This window comes from Panthera leo, chromosome C1, assembly GCF_018350215.1.
Source record: "Panthera leo isolate Ple1 chromosome C1, P.leo_Ple1_pat1.1, whole genome shotgun sequence".
Classification (NCBI taxonomy): Eukaryota; Metazoa; Chordata; class Mammalia; order Carnivora; family Felidae; genus Panthera; species Panthera leo.
Window position 1 is genome coordinate 11,588,030 of NC_056686.1, and position 16,285 is coordinate 11,604,314.

A 16,285-nucleotide genomic window follows, 5' to 3' on the forward strand; every position below is an offset into this window, starting at 1 on the left:
ACTGTGCCTCCCCCATCAGACTGCAAGCTGCTTGAGGACAGGGTTTTCTATTTCCTGTCCCCCCTCCCCCAACATCCCAGTCTTTGGCAAGAGGGGATCTAGGTGGTGGGCAGTCAGGGCGGTGGGGCCCCGAGCCCCTGGCTCTGGGGACAGTAGGAGGTGCAAGGTGAGAAGGTAGGGGTAGGTGAAGGACCCCCACCTGTTGGACCCTTGTGTGAGGTGACTCTTTCCCTCAGGGCAGATAATGTTTACAGCCATCTCTTAGGAAAGACTGAGACAGCCCTTGATTGGGGGGGAGTAGAATGTGCAGCTGTCCCCCTGCCCGCTCCCATGGGGACCCAGATTCCATGCTTGCCCTCCCCCTACTCTCAGGACATTTTGGGGCCCCAAGAGGAGAAAGCTGGCGGTCCTTGGCTGGGGTGGGGTGTTGGGCTAGGACTCAGGGGAGGAGGGCGGATAATTTGGTAATTGTCCTTAAAGATTTAGAAGGTGGGGGTGCCTGCATGCCTCGGTCAGTTAAGCATCTTACTCTTGATCTCAGGGTCGTGAGTTCAAATCCTGTTTTGGGCTCCGTGCTGGGCATGAACCCTGCTTAAAAAAAAAAAAAAGTTCTATCATGTTGTATTCTGGGAACTGTTCACTTGACCTCCAGCTCAATGGAGATGCTGAGGACCGCAGTGGGAGGGGTTTCGGTTAGAGGTAAACGAGAATTCCCGAAGACATTATTCTAGCTCTGACTTCTGGAGTGCCTCCCGGTTGTGAGCTTTCCAGCATGGCCCCATATGGTTTCCCCACAGCTCAGGAAAGAGGTGCTGTTCCCATTTTATAGGCAGGGAAGCGGAGCCTCGCGGAGAGGGCGGGGCTTGCACGTGGGTAAGTGGCAGAGCTGGCCAGATGGGTCTGATTCAAAGCCTTCTAGGAGGCTGGGGTGACCTGACCGTATGTGTATGGAGACAGGCTAGCCCAGAAGCTCCAGAAACCCCTCTCTGGCCACCCACGGCTCAGCCGAGCCAGGACTGACATCATGCAGGGCCAGTAGGTGAAGCAGGAGAGGCCATTCTGGGGGGGTGGGCACTGCCCAGGCTACAGTGTGGGGTTTCTGTTCTTGTCTCCAGATCCTGCCTTTCCTGCCCAGACCGGTTCGGATTCCTCCTCCTCCGTGAAGGCCTCTGTGATTGCTGCAGCCACACTGGGGCCCTTGCCCAGATGCCCACCCCAGCGCCTGGCACTCTGATATGGTCTTCCTGGGGCTGTGACTTCTCTGCTGTGTTTTCACCCCCCCACCCCCTGCCCTCAGACTGGTGGTTCCCCTGGTGCAGGGGTCTGCCTCTCTCCCCACCAGATTGGGGGCTCCTGAAGGTGGCGACTGTTTTCCTTTGCTTTGGCTCCCACAGAACATCGTCCGTTTTGGGGGAGGGGCTCCATCTGGGGTGATTATTGCTGCTGGTGGGGTATGTGCAGCAGGGGCAGCCTAGGGCTCAGGGTGTAGCCGGGAGCTGAGTGGAGGCTGGGGCGACAGGGGTCTGTCACTGTGGTGGAGATCACTGCTGGGCCCGTGTCACCCATCCTGTCCGAGGGGTTCCACTAGGGCTGCCAGGAAGTTACCGGCACGAGGCAGAGATGGAAAGAGGGTAGGGGCGGGGGTGGGGGGCCCAGAAGCCTGCCGCCCGCCAGGGGAACAGGAGCCAGTGGCTAAATGCAGACATAAGGTCATGGTGCTGAGGGCCTGAGTCACTGCTCCTGGACCTCAGATCTCGTTACCCACCCCCGCCCACCGTTCCTCCTCCCCTTCCTCCTATCTCTGAGGCATCGCCCGTGAATGTACTGGATCTACTGACTTCAGTGGCCAGGGGGGACCTCAAAAGGTCATCAAGGCTATTCCCCTGTCTCTGGCAATGCTCTCCCTCCAGATCACAGGGATAGAAGGAACTTCAGAGATGATCCAGAACCTCGAATCCCAAACCTACCAGGGCATCCCAACCATCCGGGGGGGGGGGGGGGGGGAACGTTTGACAAACACAGACTCTTCCCTCTGTGTGCCAAGATTCTGATTTGGGGTCTTGGGAAGGGACCAGGAATCTGTTCCCATCAGGTCCCCACACAGCCAGCCCTCAGGCCTGTGTTTGGAAACCACTCATCACTCAGCAGGAATTTATTGAACACCTACTATGTGGGGGGCACCGTTCTAGGCTCTGGGGGACTCACGATGAATGAGGCAGAGAGAGCCCCCTGCGCCCATGACTCCTCCTGGGGCAGAAGAGGACACCGAGGCTCCGAGTGGTGAGGGACCAATGGGGGTGGCAGAGCTGTTCTGGCACCCCCCACCTGCTGCTGGGACATGACGCAGGAAAATGCCTTTTGGAGGGACTTTGCTGCCCTTTCCCCAGCTTCCTGGTGCTCCCAGGGCTGGGAGGTGAGGCTGGCCCGGCCGATGCCGGCTGTGGGATTGTAGCCTATTCAACAGTTTTCCTGTTACTGTACACAGTCAGCAGGTTGTGGCAGCAAGGTGACAGCGGGCCCAGGCCCACCAGGTCCAGGCAGAACAACAAGCCCGCACCCCACCTCCCACCACCTCCCACGACAGGCGCACGCGCTCCTACTTTGGATGGACTTGGCCAGGCATCCGGGGGCAGAGAGCAGCTCAGGGTGCCAGGATTTTAACACGTCGCGGAAGGGCCATGATGATTTTCACAGAGGAGCTTTGTCTGGCAGGGGGGTGGGGGGGGAGGGAGGGCAGTTACCCCAAATCTCTTGCCCAAATCTTTCCAAAAGCAGCATCAGACCCAAATCTATTGCTTTGTGCTCAAACCCTTGCCCTGGCTGATTAAAGCCACAGGGACTGAAGGAACTCCAGGGAGGGGGGAAGCCAGGCAGTCTAGGGCTGGGTTCAGCCTCTGCTGTGTGACTTTAGACACGTGCTGGCACCTCTCTGATCCTCGATCAGAGGCTGTGAAATGGTGATACCGCCCTTGATTCATAAGGCCGTGGGAGGATGAACAGTGTTGCAAACATGAAGGGCCGGGCATGCGGCAGGCACATAACCTTGTTCCCTCACCATGTCCCTCGTGCCCTCAGTCCTACCCTCTGCTGGGGTGGGACCGTCTGTGCCTTTCACTCAGCATTATAGTTTGAGAGGGCAGTTTTCTGAGACCAGAAGGGCCGGATGTGAGGATCAAGTTCAAGTTCCTCCCCAGGCCTTGGGGGTCTGTGGTGCCCCAAATCGCTTGCCCCTGCTCCAGCTTGGAGGTCTGTCCCCAACCCCCGATCTCCGAGCAAGGTGGGCAGTGGAGAGTGTGTGGGCTGAAGTTTGACCAACCTGGTTGGGAATTCTGGCTCTGCCCTCAGTGTCTGTGACCTTGGAGCGGAAGCATCACCCCCCAGAGACTCCAATTTCTTTAAAATGGGATAATACCTCCCACCTCGCTGGGTTTCTGTGAGCGCTCACGGGTTTGGGGGCGGGTTGAGCACAGAGCCTGGCACAGCCAGGGGACAGCAGCAATGGGGCCCCTCGCCTTTGCCCAAGGTCTTCCTCCAGCTCCACTGGCTTTCTCCCTTCTCCCTTCTCTGCTGCTGCTGCTTCTGCTGCTGCTGCTTCTTTGAGTTTATTTACTTATTTTGAGAGAGAGAGAGAAAGAGGAGAGCGAGTGGGGGAGGGGCAGAGAGAGAATCCCAAGCAGGTTCCATGCTGTCAGCCCCAAGCCTGACGCGGGGCTCAATCTCACCAACCGAACCATGAGATCATGACCTGAGCCCCAATCAGGAGTCGGATACTTAACCGACTGAGCCACCCAGGCGCCCCTCTTCTCTGCTTTTTTAAACCCTTTCCATGCCCCGATCTGAGAATCCAGGGCCCTGACCCTCAGCCCCCCGCAGATGACCCCTCCCTGTCCTGCTGGTGTGCAGGAGTTTCTCTCTCCCGTGTCCCCCAGCCCACAGCAGGCACCTGCAGTGTGCTTGAGTGCCACCCTCCGTGTGGCTGTCCTGGGTTTTGGGAAGCTCCTGCTCCTGGTCCCCCTTGGCCGCTCTGGCCTGCACGGCTCAACCGGCCTGGGCAGTTCTGGTTGGTTTGTCAAGGACATTCTTAATGGCCACGGTAAACCCGGGCAGGGCGGGGAGGGAGGGGGGCCTAGGATGTTGATTGGTGGAACGCAGACCTGCTCAGGTGCATCTGGGCTGCAGGCAGAGGTGTCTCTGTTAGAGGAGGGCTGGCTGGGGCCGCAGCAGGGCCAACGGACAGAGGTGAGGGGCTGCTGGGTGTGGAGCCGGGGCCTGGGTTGGGTGGAAGCTGGGCCAGGGCAGGTCGGGCTGGGGCAGGAGGCTGGGGGGCAGGGGGCCAGCACCTCGTTTCAATCCTCACGGGCTTTCCTTCAGCACCTGCGGTTTACCTGCCTCTGTGGCCTGAGCAGAGGAGAGGGGGGCTCAGGGATGGGCAGGGGGAGTCAGAGCAGCCCCTGGGGACCCCACAGAGTGACTCCGCGGGGCAAGGAGATTGCTCTGAGCAGTGGAAGGAGCCAAGCAGGAGCTGTGTCCAAGCAGGGGAAGGGAGTTCTGAGGCTTGGGGTCCTGCCTTGATCAACATGCCACTGGACACAGAGGGCACAGTTAGGAACCCCGGTCCCCACCCTGCACCCTCGGTGGCACCCCCTTAGTGATGAGGGCACAGCAGACCTATGTCCCCTCCTGGTAACTTCACACACACACACACGCACATGCACACACATGCAAACAGGAAAACGCTTCTCCTTTTTATCTGGGAAGTAGGGGCATTGGAAGGGCCAAGCGGCAGGGCAAAGCCACTGGAGCAGCTTACCAAGGGTCTGTCTGTCTGTCTGCTCAGGGACCCGATGGAAGAGCTGGTAGGGCTGCGTGAGGGCTCCTCGGGGAGCCCTGTGACTCTTCAGGAGCTATGGGGCCCGTGCCCCCGCATCCGCAGAGGCATTCGAGGTGAGAGCTAGGTCCCTTCCTCTCCCTGTCGAAGACCCCTCAGGACATCACCCCTACCTACCCAGACCCCACCTCCCCCACCCACCTTGAAGTCCAAGAGCTGCCCTGCCTTGATGTGCCCACAATCACTGGGCGGCCGGGAGGGAAGGGATCTGTCTGCCTGTCCCTTTGCCTATGGGTCAGACGTGCTAGATGTCTCCTGTCTGCCTTTGGGGAGAGCAGGTCCCAAGGCCTGATGGCTATACTGGGGGCTTTGCTCCGGGCCCAGTGGGTGCTGCCTGGTCTGACACCGGTGCGGCCTGTAGGATGGCCCCACGGGTCTGGAGACATGGAGGGGTCCTGCTAGCCCCTTGTGTTCTGTAAGCTGTGGGCCCTGCGGAGACACTGGAGAAGGCTGTGGCTCTCAGCACACACTCCCCACCCCCTGCTGCTCCATCATTCTTCCATGAGTGTCCAGTGTGGGTGGGGGGTGGGTGGGGAGGGTGCCAGGCCTCTGTACCCCGCCAGGGCCCACCGTGCGGCCACCTTCACTTGTCCAAGTTCCTGCTCTGCCCCTCGTGTGCAGACCCCCTTCTGGGCTACCCTGGGCTTGACCACGTGGCCCCAGCCCCACACTGCCCCTGGCCTCCCTGCCCTGAGCCTGAGCAGGCCTCCAGGGAAGGGGCCGTGCTTGCCCCACCCCTGTCCCGGGCTATGACCCAGTGCCCCTGCCCCAGGGGGCCTGGAGTGGCTGAAGCAGAAGCTGTTCCGCGTCGGGGAGGACTGGTACTTCCTGATGACCCTCGGGGTGCTCATGGCCCTGATCAGCTACGCCATGAACTTCGCTATCGGGCGCGTGGTCAGAGGTAACCCCTCCCTGGCACGCACTCCTGCTCTGGACACAGGCTTCCACGCACGCTCTCGGGATGCCACATGGGCCGCCAGGTGCATCGCGGGTGGAGGAAGGCTCCGGGTAGGGAGGAGGCCTGGGTCTGTGCAGGCGCTGCTCTTGATGTGCTGTGCAACCCTGGGCAGGCTCCTGCCTCTCTATGGGCCTCAGTCTCCTCATCTGCACGATGAGCAAGAGAGGCCCACATGTGCCCAAGAGCCCTTCGTCCTCCGAGCTTCTGCCCACCTGTTCTTGCTGCCCCTGTTTCTTCTCCTCCCTCCCTCCTTGCTCTCGGCTCAGTAGCTCCGGGCGAGGGCACTTGCTCAGGCTACCAGACCTTTCTTTTCCCACGCCTCAGCAGGCTCTCTGCACCCTGAGATCTCCCAGGAACCGGGATAAGGGGGCAGGAAGGTTCTAACACCCCTCCGGTGGACTTGCTCAGGGGCTCTCCTGAGCACCTGCTACGCACATGCCCCGGCCATCATCTGAGAGCTTTCTCACAATGATCCTGGGAGGGAAGTCCCACTGCTAGCCCATCTGACAGACGGGGAAGCAGAGCCTCACAGAGGTTAAGTCACTTGCCCAAGGTCACTCAGCTAGGGAGTGGCGACACTGGAATATAGACCCAGGGCCCTACGTCTCCCTCCATTTGGGGATCTGCTGCTCCCCGGGTGGCCCCGGGCCTCCCCTCTTTGAGCCTCCACTTCCTGGTCGGGGGACACCTGAGGGCTGTGATGGCTCCCTGACTCCCGGGTGTCCCCAGCACACAAGTGGCTCTACCGGGAGATTGGGGACAGCCACCTGCTCCGGTATCTCTCCTGGACTGTGTACCCTGTGGCCCTGGTCTCCTTCTCCTCTGGCTTCAGCCAGAGCATCACACCCTTCTCTGGAGGTGAGCCATTTGCCTGTGTGCTTTGTACCGCGGAGCCTCGTGCCAAAGCCTTTTCCTGTCCCTCGCGGCTTCTGATGGGGGGAGGCAAGAAGCAGTGACCCCATTTCACAGCCAGGGAGGCCAGGCTCAGGGGAGTCGTGTCGCTGCCCCAGAGTCACACAGCGAGAAGGCCAGATCTGGACTCTTGGCTCACTGCTGGCTCTGCTTCCTTTCTTAGGGCTCTTCTGGGTGGTGACGGGGAGCCCTGGGGGCGGGTTCCCCAGGGAGGGGGGCACAGCTCCCCCAGGGCCTCTCAGCTCTGCCTCCAGCTCCAGGCCAGCGCTGGGGAGCTCCAGGGGCACATCCGCGGGTGGCCTGAGCTTCTTGTCCTGGGTTCCCCCCACCTTGCCGGAGCTGTCTGCCAGGCTCAGCGGGAACGACACGGGCAGCTCACGTCCCCCTCTCTGACCCTCACCTCTGCAAATGAATTTGCACATCCCAACTCAGGGTTTTGGAGGACCCGACAGGTTCACGGCGTGGAACATTTTGCGCAGGGTGAAGTGTTGAGTCTAATCTGGAGACTGTGCCTCCTCTTGCCCCCCTGTCCATCCCCTGCCAAGGTTCTGGAATCCCAGAGCTGAAGACTATTCTGTCAGGCGTGGTGCTGGAGGACTACCTGGATATTAAGAACTTCGGGGCCAAGGTCGTGGGCCTTACCTGCACCCTGGCCACTGGCAGCACCCTTTTCCTGGGCAAAGTGGTATGGGCAGAGCATTCCCACCCCGCCCCGCCCCCTCTGCCTTTCTCCCCCGGGGCCCCACAGAAGCCGGGTCAGCGGGGACTCAGGCCGATGCCTGCCTTCAGGGGCTCAGTCTTGGGGAGGAGACGGGCTGGGTCCCCAGCGTGTGACAAAAGAACCGGGGAAACGAAGAAGGGTGTGGACGGGTATCCATGCGGGCCTGGATGAGGCTCTCTCTGAGCACCCCCTCCCCTAACCCTGGGCCCCGAGGGGGAGGGGCTAGGACTCTGACACGCCCCCCACCAGAGGCAAGCCCCGCCCCTGTGCCCACGCCCCCCCCCCTCCCCCCGCAGGGCCCCTTCGTGCACCTGTCTGTGATGATCGCTGCCTACCTGGGCCGTGTGCACACCAAGGCCATTGGGGAGCCTGAGGTAAGGGAGTCAGGGAGGGCCGTCCTTGGAGGGACGAGAAGGAGGGGAGGGTGGGGGCTGACTCTGAGCCCCGGATCCCCCCCGGATCCCTTCTCGCACAGAACAAGAGCAAGCAGAACGAGATGCTGGTGGCAGCGGCCGCGGTGGGTGTGGCCACAGTGTTTGCAGCGCCCTTCAGCGGTGAGACCCTCCCTCGCACCCCTCCCTGCACCCCGGGGCCCCCACACACCGCTCCTGTCCCCTACCGCTGTGGACTGATCCGTTCACTCCTGTGTCCAGCTGAGGGACCTGCAGGAGGGATGGGGGCCAGCTGAGATCTTGGTTCTTACAGCAGACTTTTGAGGGCACGGCCACCCCTGGGTGGGGTGGACGTGTTTATTGAGACACTTCAGGGTTATGCCAGGCAGACCCGGGTTTGAAATCCAGCTTCCCTGCGTGACCCTGGGCTGGTGGGGTCGGCCCTCTGAGACTCACCTCCTCGTCTGTAAAATGGGGACCATAATGGCCCCACCCCCTAGGGCTATTGGAGGGATTGAGATGGCCCGGGAGGGCACACACAGGCGTCTTCCCTGGGCTCCTGCCTGCCCTTCCTCACTTCAGGTCAGGACCAAAGAGAGAGGGCAGGCCTGGAGGAGAGAGGAGAGCAGGACGGGCGGGCTCAGGGTGCTGGGATGGGTGGGGGTGGGGCTCTAAGCTCAGCATCACCTTCAGGCGTCCTGTTCAGCATCGAGGTCATGTCTTCACATTTCTCTGTCTGGGATTACTGGAGGGGCTTCTTCGCTGCCACCTGCGGGGCCTTCATGTTCCGCCTCCTGGCAGTCTTCAACAGCGAGCAGGGTGAGTCCCCATCAGACCACCTGACCCCAGGCCCGGCTCCCTCCTCGTCCCTTCCCCCCCTCCCCTCTTTCCCTCTTTTCTCCCTCTCCCCTCTCCTTCCTGACCTGTACTGGGCATGAAGGATGGGGGCCCTGAGAGTACAAGACGGCACGGTGAGCAAAGAGGCAAAGGCTGGTTGTTGGGGCCTTGAATGCCAGGAAAGGGTACTTCGTGGGGGCAGGACTTGGCACGACCCCCACGCCTGTTTGTTGAGGCTGGGACTGGGGTTTGGCTGGGGTAGGAGCGTGGTCCCTTATCATTCCCCTCCTTCCCCAGAGACCATCACCTCCCTCTACAAGACCAATTTCAGGGTGGATGTCCCCTTCGACCTGCCAGAGATCTTCTTTTTTGTGGCCCTGGGGTGAGTGAGTGCCCTCCACTGGGGGCCTCCCCCCCCCCCCAGGCCTGAACTGCCACCCTGTTTCCGGGCTGGGGCTCCAGAACTCCCCTCCCCTCCCCAGGGCCATCTGCGGTATCCTGAGCTGTGCTTACCTCTTCTGTCAGCGAACATTCCTTGGTTTTGTCAAGACCAACCGGGTCACCTCCAAACTGCTGGCCACCAGGTAGGCTCTGGGCAGGGACTGGGGACCTCTCAGGGGGAACAACCCCCTGGCCCCTACTCTCAGCCTCCTGATCTGTTTTATAGAGAGCCCTGCCCTCTGTACTGTCGTCCTCCTACAGAGCCCCCCAAACCTTCCTAGCCCACACGCCACTTATGGAGCCCTGGTTCCCTCCTAACACCCCCTCTCCGGGTCCCCTCAGCCACCCCTCCACCACCCCCAGCTTGCTGGGCTACCAACCCCTCACTCTGTCACTGAGTTTGCACCCCCCACGGAAGGCCCACTTTCCCATGGAGCTGGAAGGGCTAACTGAGCCCCTCTCCTCCCCAAACCTTGCCCGCCCCCTGGCATTGGCATCTCAGAGTCGGCCTCCTCTGCCCCAGGCCTGCCACGCGTGGCCCTGTGGCCTGATGGGAGCTCCGTCTGGGCGGGGTGGGGCTGACCCCCACAGGGTTCCTCCCCTGGAGTGGATCTGGCCCCCAGGGTGGTGATGGGGCCCGCTCTTGTCCTTTTCCCCTTCCGGGGGGGAAGATTGGGGCCAGCACTGGAGCTTACCCGCCCCCTCCACCCCCACCCCACAGCAAGCCTCTGTATTCCGCCCTGGCCGCCTTGGTTCTTGCTTCCATCACCTACCCCCCTGGCGTGGGCCGCTTCATCGCTTCTCGGGTAAGGGGTGCAGGGCTGGGAACCCCCCGCCATCCGTCACCCACTTTGTGCCCGTCATCTCGCATAATCCCCACCACACCCGTAAGGGGAAGCCTGTGGGTCATCCTCGAGTTCCAGACGAGGACACCGCAGCTCTGGGACGTCAGAGCCCTTCCCGAGGCGGGACAGGGCAGAGGAAGACTCGGGGCAGGGGCAGGGCAGGGGGGGTGGCAGGAAGGGGCCCCCCAGCCCCCTCACCGACCTGTCCCCCGCACCAGCTGTCCATGAAGCAGCATCTGGAGTCACTGTTCGACAACAACTCATGGGCGCTGATGACCCGGAACTCATCCCCACCCTGGCCTGAGGAGCTCGACCCCCAGAACCTGTGGTTCGAGTGGTACCACCCACGGTTCACCATCTTTGGGACCCTCGCCTTCTTCCTGGTTATGAAGGTGGGTGCCAGGGGGCCCCCAGGGGAGCGCACAGAGTGGAGACCAGCCTGGGAGGGGGATGCTTGTCCGTGGCCTGGGCCTCTTCCGCCCGGCCCGCCTGATCTGACTCCCGCCAGCTGTGCGGCCCTGGCCAAGTGGCTTCAGTTCTCTGAGCCTCGGTTGCCTCGTCTTTAAAACGGTTGCTGTGTCGGCCTCGGAGGGAAGGTTGAGAAGGAAGAGAGGAAAGCCCTCGGCACGGTGCCAGGCACACAGTAGGCACTTTGTCAGGACGGGTTTCCTGCCCTCGGTCAGCGCCTTCCTGGTCAACACCAGACACCGGCGATGGGCGCGTGCCCGCGCGACCCCCTTCCCCCCGGGACACTCCCCTGTGCCCCCATCCATTCCCTCTTCTCGCCCACTCCTGTCCGGTTGCCCCTGACCTCTGCCCTGCTGGGTTCCCACCGCCCACAGTTCTGGATGCTGATTCTGGCCACCACAATCCCCATGCCTGCCGGCTACTTCATGCCCATATTCATCTTCGGTGAGTCTGGGGTTCTGAGGGTCTGAGAGGTTCAGGGTTACTGGGGCAGGGCTGTGGCTCTTGGCCCCTCCCCTCCCTCCTCCGAGGGTACTGAGGTTGGTCCCCAGGAACGGAGGGCTGTGGGAGCCGGGTCAGCCTGGCTCCCCCTCCCCCTGCTGTCTGTGGCCAGGAGCTGCCATCGGGCGCCTCATCGGGGAGGCCCTGGCTGTTGCCTTCCCTGAGGGCATCGTAGCCGGAGGGGTCACCAACCCCATTATGCCTGGAGGGTACGCCCTGGCAGGTGAGTGTGCTGAGTCCGCCCTGGGCGGGGAGACATGACGGAGCTGGGCTGGACCTGGGGGGTCAGCCGGTGGTTCTGCGGGGCATGGGGCAGTCACTGCGCCTCCCCGTGAGCCCCCTCCCTGAGCCCCCGTGACTCTCTCTGGCTCCCGTCTTGTCCCTGGTGCCCCACACTCTCCCTTACCACGCTCCCCCTCACCGAGCCCAGCCACCGGGGCACCTCCAGCGTGTGGCCTCTGGACAGCTGCCGTCTAGCACGTGGCCTTAGCCCCGGGTGGCTCTGCGCTCTGCACGAGGCTGGCCCCTGGCCTGAGCCGCCCCGCCCTGGGTCTGCCCCCTGCAGGGGCTGCGGCCTTCTCAGGGGCTGTGACCCACACCATCTCCACGGCGCTGCTGGCCTTCGAGCTGACCGGCCAGATAGTGCACGCGTTGCCGGTGTTGATGGCCGTGCTGGCAGCGAACGCCATCGCCCAGAGCTTCCAGCCCTCCTTCTATGACGGCACCATCATTGTCAAGAAGCTGCCATACCTTCCGTGGATCCGAGGTCGGAAAATCAGGTGAGAGGTGCCCACTTTGGGCTGGCTGATGGGGGTGATGGGTCTGGGTGGGCTGGGCTGAGGCCCCACCTCCAAAAAAAAAAACCCACAAAACCCTCACTGTGGCTGACCTTGGACCTGGGTGGTATGGAAGAGTCTGCTGTCCTGACTGGGACACAGGGGGCTGGAATCAGGCTTTGAGGTCCTCACTTGGCAGCCTCTGTTCCCAGAGAAGCAGGACTGAGAGTCTCTGAGACCCAAGGCCCAGCTGCCAACATGTGCAAGCTGCCACCTTGCTCCGGACCTCAGTTTCCCCATCTGTAAAACGGGGGTGGCTACTCCAGTGATTTTCAAACTTTAAAGCCTTTTTTTCATTTTGCCACAAAACTTTCCTTCAAATGAAATTTTTCAGGGAAGGCTTCCGAGTAAAACAGACTGAAGCAGAGACAGTCTGGGCGGGGAGACGGGTTTGAGAGCTAGGAATCCAGAGTCAGGCCGTAGGTGAGCCGGTCCCCAAGTTCCTCCCCACCTTGGGGTTCTGCCAAGTTCCTCCCCACCCTAGTTGCTCATCCTAGGGATGTCTCAGCGCCTGCCCACAGCCAAGAACCAGGTACCCCTGCCTCGTCCTGGGGTCTGGATATCCTGCCACTCCGGGACCTGAAGGGAGCGCCCTTCTGCCTTCAGCTCTCACCGTGTGACTGTGGAGCACTTCATGAACACTACCATCACCACGGTGGCCAAGGACACACCGCTGGAGGAAGTGGTCAAGGTCGTGACCTCCACGGACATGGCCAAGTACCTCCTGGTGGAAAGCACAGGTGCCCGGCAGGAAGGGGGCAGCGCGGGTGGGGAGGGGACATTCCCTCGACCTTTCTCTTCATCCTTGGGGGCTCAGGTCCAGGAAAGGGAAAGCAGGGCATGGGACCTGTCAGGCACCTGAATCTGAATCTTCTCTCTACAACTGTGTGACCTCAGGTGGGTCACTGCACCTCTTTGAGCCTCGGTTTCCTCGCTGGTAAAATAGAGATAGCAACCGCCCTACTTGGGGTGGTTGACATGTTTAAATGAGAGACGAGAGGGGGCTTGTAAGGCACTCTGTGGATACCTTTAGGAATTTTAGAAACCAGTCCTCGTGTGCTTGGGAGTGGGGATAAAACGATGGGAACACTACCAGGGTCTCCCCTTCAAGCATTCCCCGGCTTAGTCACCTCTCTTGAAACCCCGTTGCCATGAGAAAGACATCTCTTTGGAGGAAAATGGATGGGCACCTTTGTTAAAAGACACACGAGCTGAATCTTGGGGAAGGATCTAGCTAGAGCATCATTTCCCACTGGGACAAGTACAGTAAGAGTGGGAAAGACATGCCGGGGGGAGGCAGCTATGTCCACTCGGGCCACCGCCAGCCCGTATGTGCAAACAAGGCAAGGTACACACTTGGCAAGCATAGCACAGCTGGATTTTGATGCCCACTCATCCTTGCAGCAGGTGCCTTGTTCAGGAAGCAACCTGCACAACTGCATGGGTCACCCCCATACCCACCCCAAGAGACCATGAAGTCATTTATGAGCAACAGAAGCCTGGGCAAACCCTTCAAGCTCTAAGAATTGCAGTTTCCCGACCTGGAAAATAGGGACCAATGCAATATGGAGTTGTCGGAGGTTTTCACCCCAAATGCCAGGCCCTCTCCCCACTCAAACTGGGATACTTTTAACATTATCCCACAGAATACACCAAATATCCCGTTTGAAAATACTTGCATATGTCTGACTCCCCGAAGAGGCTTCACCTCCTGGAACAAAGACAGAACTGGCCTCCAAGACAAACTCCACTTGTACCCTTAGAGCCACAGGCGCAGGTTGTGGGACCCTGGCGCTCACCTAAGACACAGCTTTAGTCATGGCCTGGAGTGAGGCCTGCCAAGCCCTCAGCACACGGTGCATTTCCTGTGGGAAATGAGGGGCAAAGCCCGGCCGTGATGCACAGATATCTTCACGCTAGTTCTCCCAAACCTGCTCTTGCCTTGAGGCCCCGCCACAGGGGCGGTCAGGGTGGGCAGGTAACCTCCCGGCCCCCTGGCAGCCTCACCCAGCTGCCCTCAACTACCAGGCCTCCACATCAAAAGCTGAGTGACCTTGGGCAAGACAATCAGCCTCTCTGTTTCTCTGAGCCTCAGCTTCCTCTTCTGTAAGATGAGTGGTAATAGTTCCTGACCCATAGGCTGCTGTAGGTTCCTGAGAGACACGAGAACACCCAGTACAGTTCTTGGCACATAGTCGGTGCCCAGCAAATGTAAGTTTCTTCTTCCTGATGTGGCTCTCTCCCTCTCCACTTGTGCAGAGTCCCAGATACTGGTGGGCACCATGGAAAGGGCCCACCTGGTGCAGGCACTCCAGGCTGAGCCACCTTCCTGGGCCCCAGGACACCAGGTGGGTACAGGATGGGGAGTGGTCAGCAGGGTAGTGAGGGGAGGGGGCCTCTGGGAAAGGTGGTTCTAGGGGGCCGGCCTGGAGGAAGGGGTGGCTGGCCCAGGCCCCCCATGATTTTTCCACCATCCCCAGCAATGTCTCCAGGACATCTTGGCTGGGGGCTGTCCCATGGAGCCAGTGACCCTGCAGCTGTCTCCGGAGACCTCCCTGCACCAGGTAGTGGGAGACAGTGGGGAGGGTTGGGGCATGCGGGCATGTGGGCATGCGGGCAGACAAGGACTGTGGGGTAGAGGGAAAGAGCCCAAGAGGGGAACTTAGGCTCCAGCTTTCTTGGCACACTCCGTCTCCTTCTCTTGGGTCTGCTTCCTCATCTGCGGAATGGACACAGCAGTCCTTGTCCTCTCCAGCCTTTATTGCTAGGATTCTTGGGATGACGCAAAGACTAAGGGAAGAGGGAGAGCTTGGGGGAACAGAAGCCTCTGGGTGGAGAGAGACAGTAGTTAAAAATGTGTCTTTGCATAAAGGTACACGTGGGTCTCGGTTTCGGCTCTACCATATTCTCCTCGTGTGATCTTGGGCACATTACTTAATCACTCTGAGTGCTGATCCCCTCCCACCCTGCAAAACAGAGCCTGGCACATGGGGCTGGGGGCCTGGGGGAGGCCTCAGTTCCTCTGTGCTGCTGGATGATCCTGGATTCCTTTAAATAAACCCGTCCTTGCCCTTGGTCCCTTATGCGGACTCTGGAGACCTCTGGTGGTCATGGTGGATATTGCAGGCCCAGGTCCTGTCTCCCACCCACCACTATGCACGCGGCCGCCCTACACTCCCCAGGCTCAGAGACAGGAAGGTGGGCACCAGTGGGACGGAGCCCTGGCCAGGGCTCCACCTCAGCTCACAGCCCCAGGCCAGGGCGAGATTGAAGCTAGAGGGGTGGGCCGAGCACATGTCCTCCAATGTTTCCTAACAACCCCTCCTCCAGGCACACAACCTCTTCGAGCTGCTGCACCTTCAGTCCCTGCCTGTGACGTCCCGGGGCAGAGCTGTAGGCTCCGTGTCTTGGGTGGAGGTACGAGGGTCCCAGGGGCGGAGCAAGGCAGAGGAGCCATGCCCTAGCAGGCTGGGGAGGCAAGGGGGGGGCACCAGTATCCTCCCATCTAAATTTAGAGGGGTCTCACTGGATTCTGATGAGCCCCACTTCTTGGCCCAGAGTGGATGGCCACTGTTTTGCGGCCAGTGGCCAGTCTTGCCATTCTCTGGACCTCAATGGTTCCATCTGTGCAGTGGCGGGGGGCGGGGGGCACTGGCTTCAACGTTCACCCCAGAATCAACCCCGAGCAGAGTCAGGTAATACTGGAACCCCCACTCTCAGCCTCTTCTACATCCTCCCTCCCCCCAACCCCTCTTTCTCTGTTCTAGTTGAAGAAAGCAATTTCCAGCCTGACAAACCCACCAGCCCCAAAGTGAGCCAGCCTGGCAAGACGAAACAGGGCGCCTCAGCTGCCCTGGTGAAGGAGGTTGGGCGGGGACCCTGCCTCTCTTCCCCCATCACGGCACACCTCAACTGCTCAGTGTAGCGGGCAGCTCTGACCTAGCACCAAAGAGGGCCCCACGGTCACCATGGTCCATCCTGGGTGACGCAAGCACTATATGCCTTAAGGGACAAGTTCCACCCTGGACAGAGCAGAAATGGAGACCGCAGAAAACCAGCGGACAGTGGGTGCTCATCGAAAAGTCACCAAATTTACAAGGAAGACAGGGGTGTATGCGGTCACCAAGGGCAGGTACAGAGGCCCTCTGGGGGTTGTAGGACTCCCAACCAGAGGCTCCTGAGAAAAATAAAGCCGATTCCCAGAGCTGCAGACCCCCTCACCTCAGCTCCAAGGGCGTCGACGTACCTGTGCGGGCCCTGAGCGAGCTCTTGGGGGGCCCCCTGGTGGCCACCTGTGGGCATCGCAGGCCTGGGTTCCTGGCCTCCCACTGCTGCTAAATAAGCAGGAGAGCAGGTCCCTCACCAGGTCTTATGACGCTTGTCCTCACGAATAAGAAGAACCCTGTGGTCCAGCTACCCTCACCCCAGCCCCAGCTTCCTCCTTGGCTGAGCCTGGGCTGATAAAGCAGCGTCCCTGGGTGTGGCT

General features: G+C 60.7%; 1 protein-coding gene across 1 annotated transcript; it reads left to right on the forward strand.

Moving 5' to 3' along the window:
- Positions 1-4,213: 4,213 nt before the first annotated feature.
- Positions 4,214-15,995, forward strand: LOC122227177 (chloride channel protein ClC-Ka). The gene is made up of 20 exons (XM_042951494.1): positions 4,214-4,239; positions 4,838-4,944; positions 5,661-5,789; positions 6,576-6,704; positions 7,304-7,443; positions 7,776-7,853; positions 7,955-8,033; positions 8,565-8,690; positions 9,006-9,090; positions 9,191-9,292; positions 9,871-9,955; positions 10,213-10,386; positions 10,837-10,906; positions 11,076-11,186; positions 11,529-11,742; positions 12,406-12,539; positions 14,059-14,147; positions 14,280-14,363; positions 15,130-15,216; positions 15,567-15,995. Exons 2-20 carry the CDS (start codon positions 4,845-4,847, stop codon positions 15,612-15,614), a joined length of 2,064 nt encoding a protein of 687 aa, XP_042807428.1. The 5' UTR covers positions 4,214-4,239; positions 4,838-4,844; the 3' UTR covers positions 15,615-15,995.
- Positions 15,996-16,285: the final 290 nt, after the last annotated feature.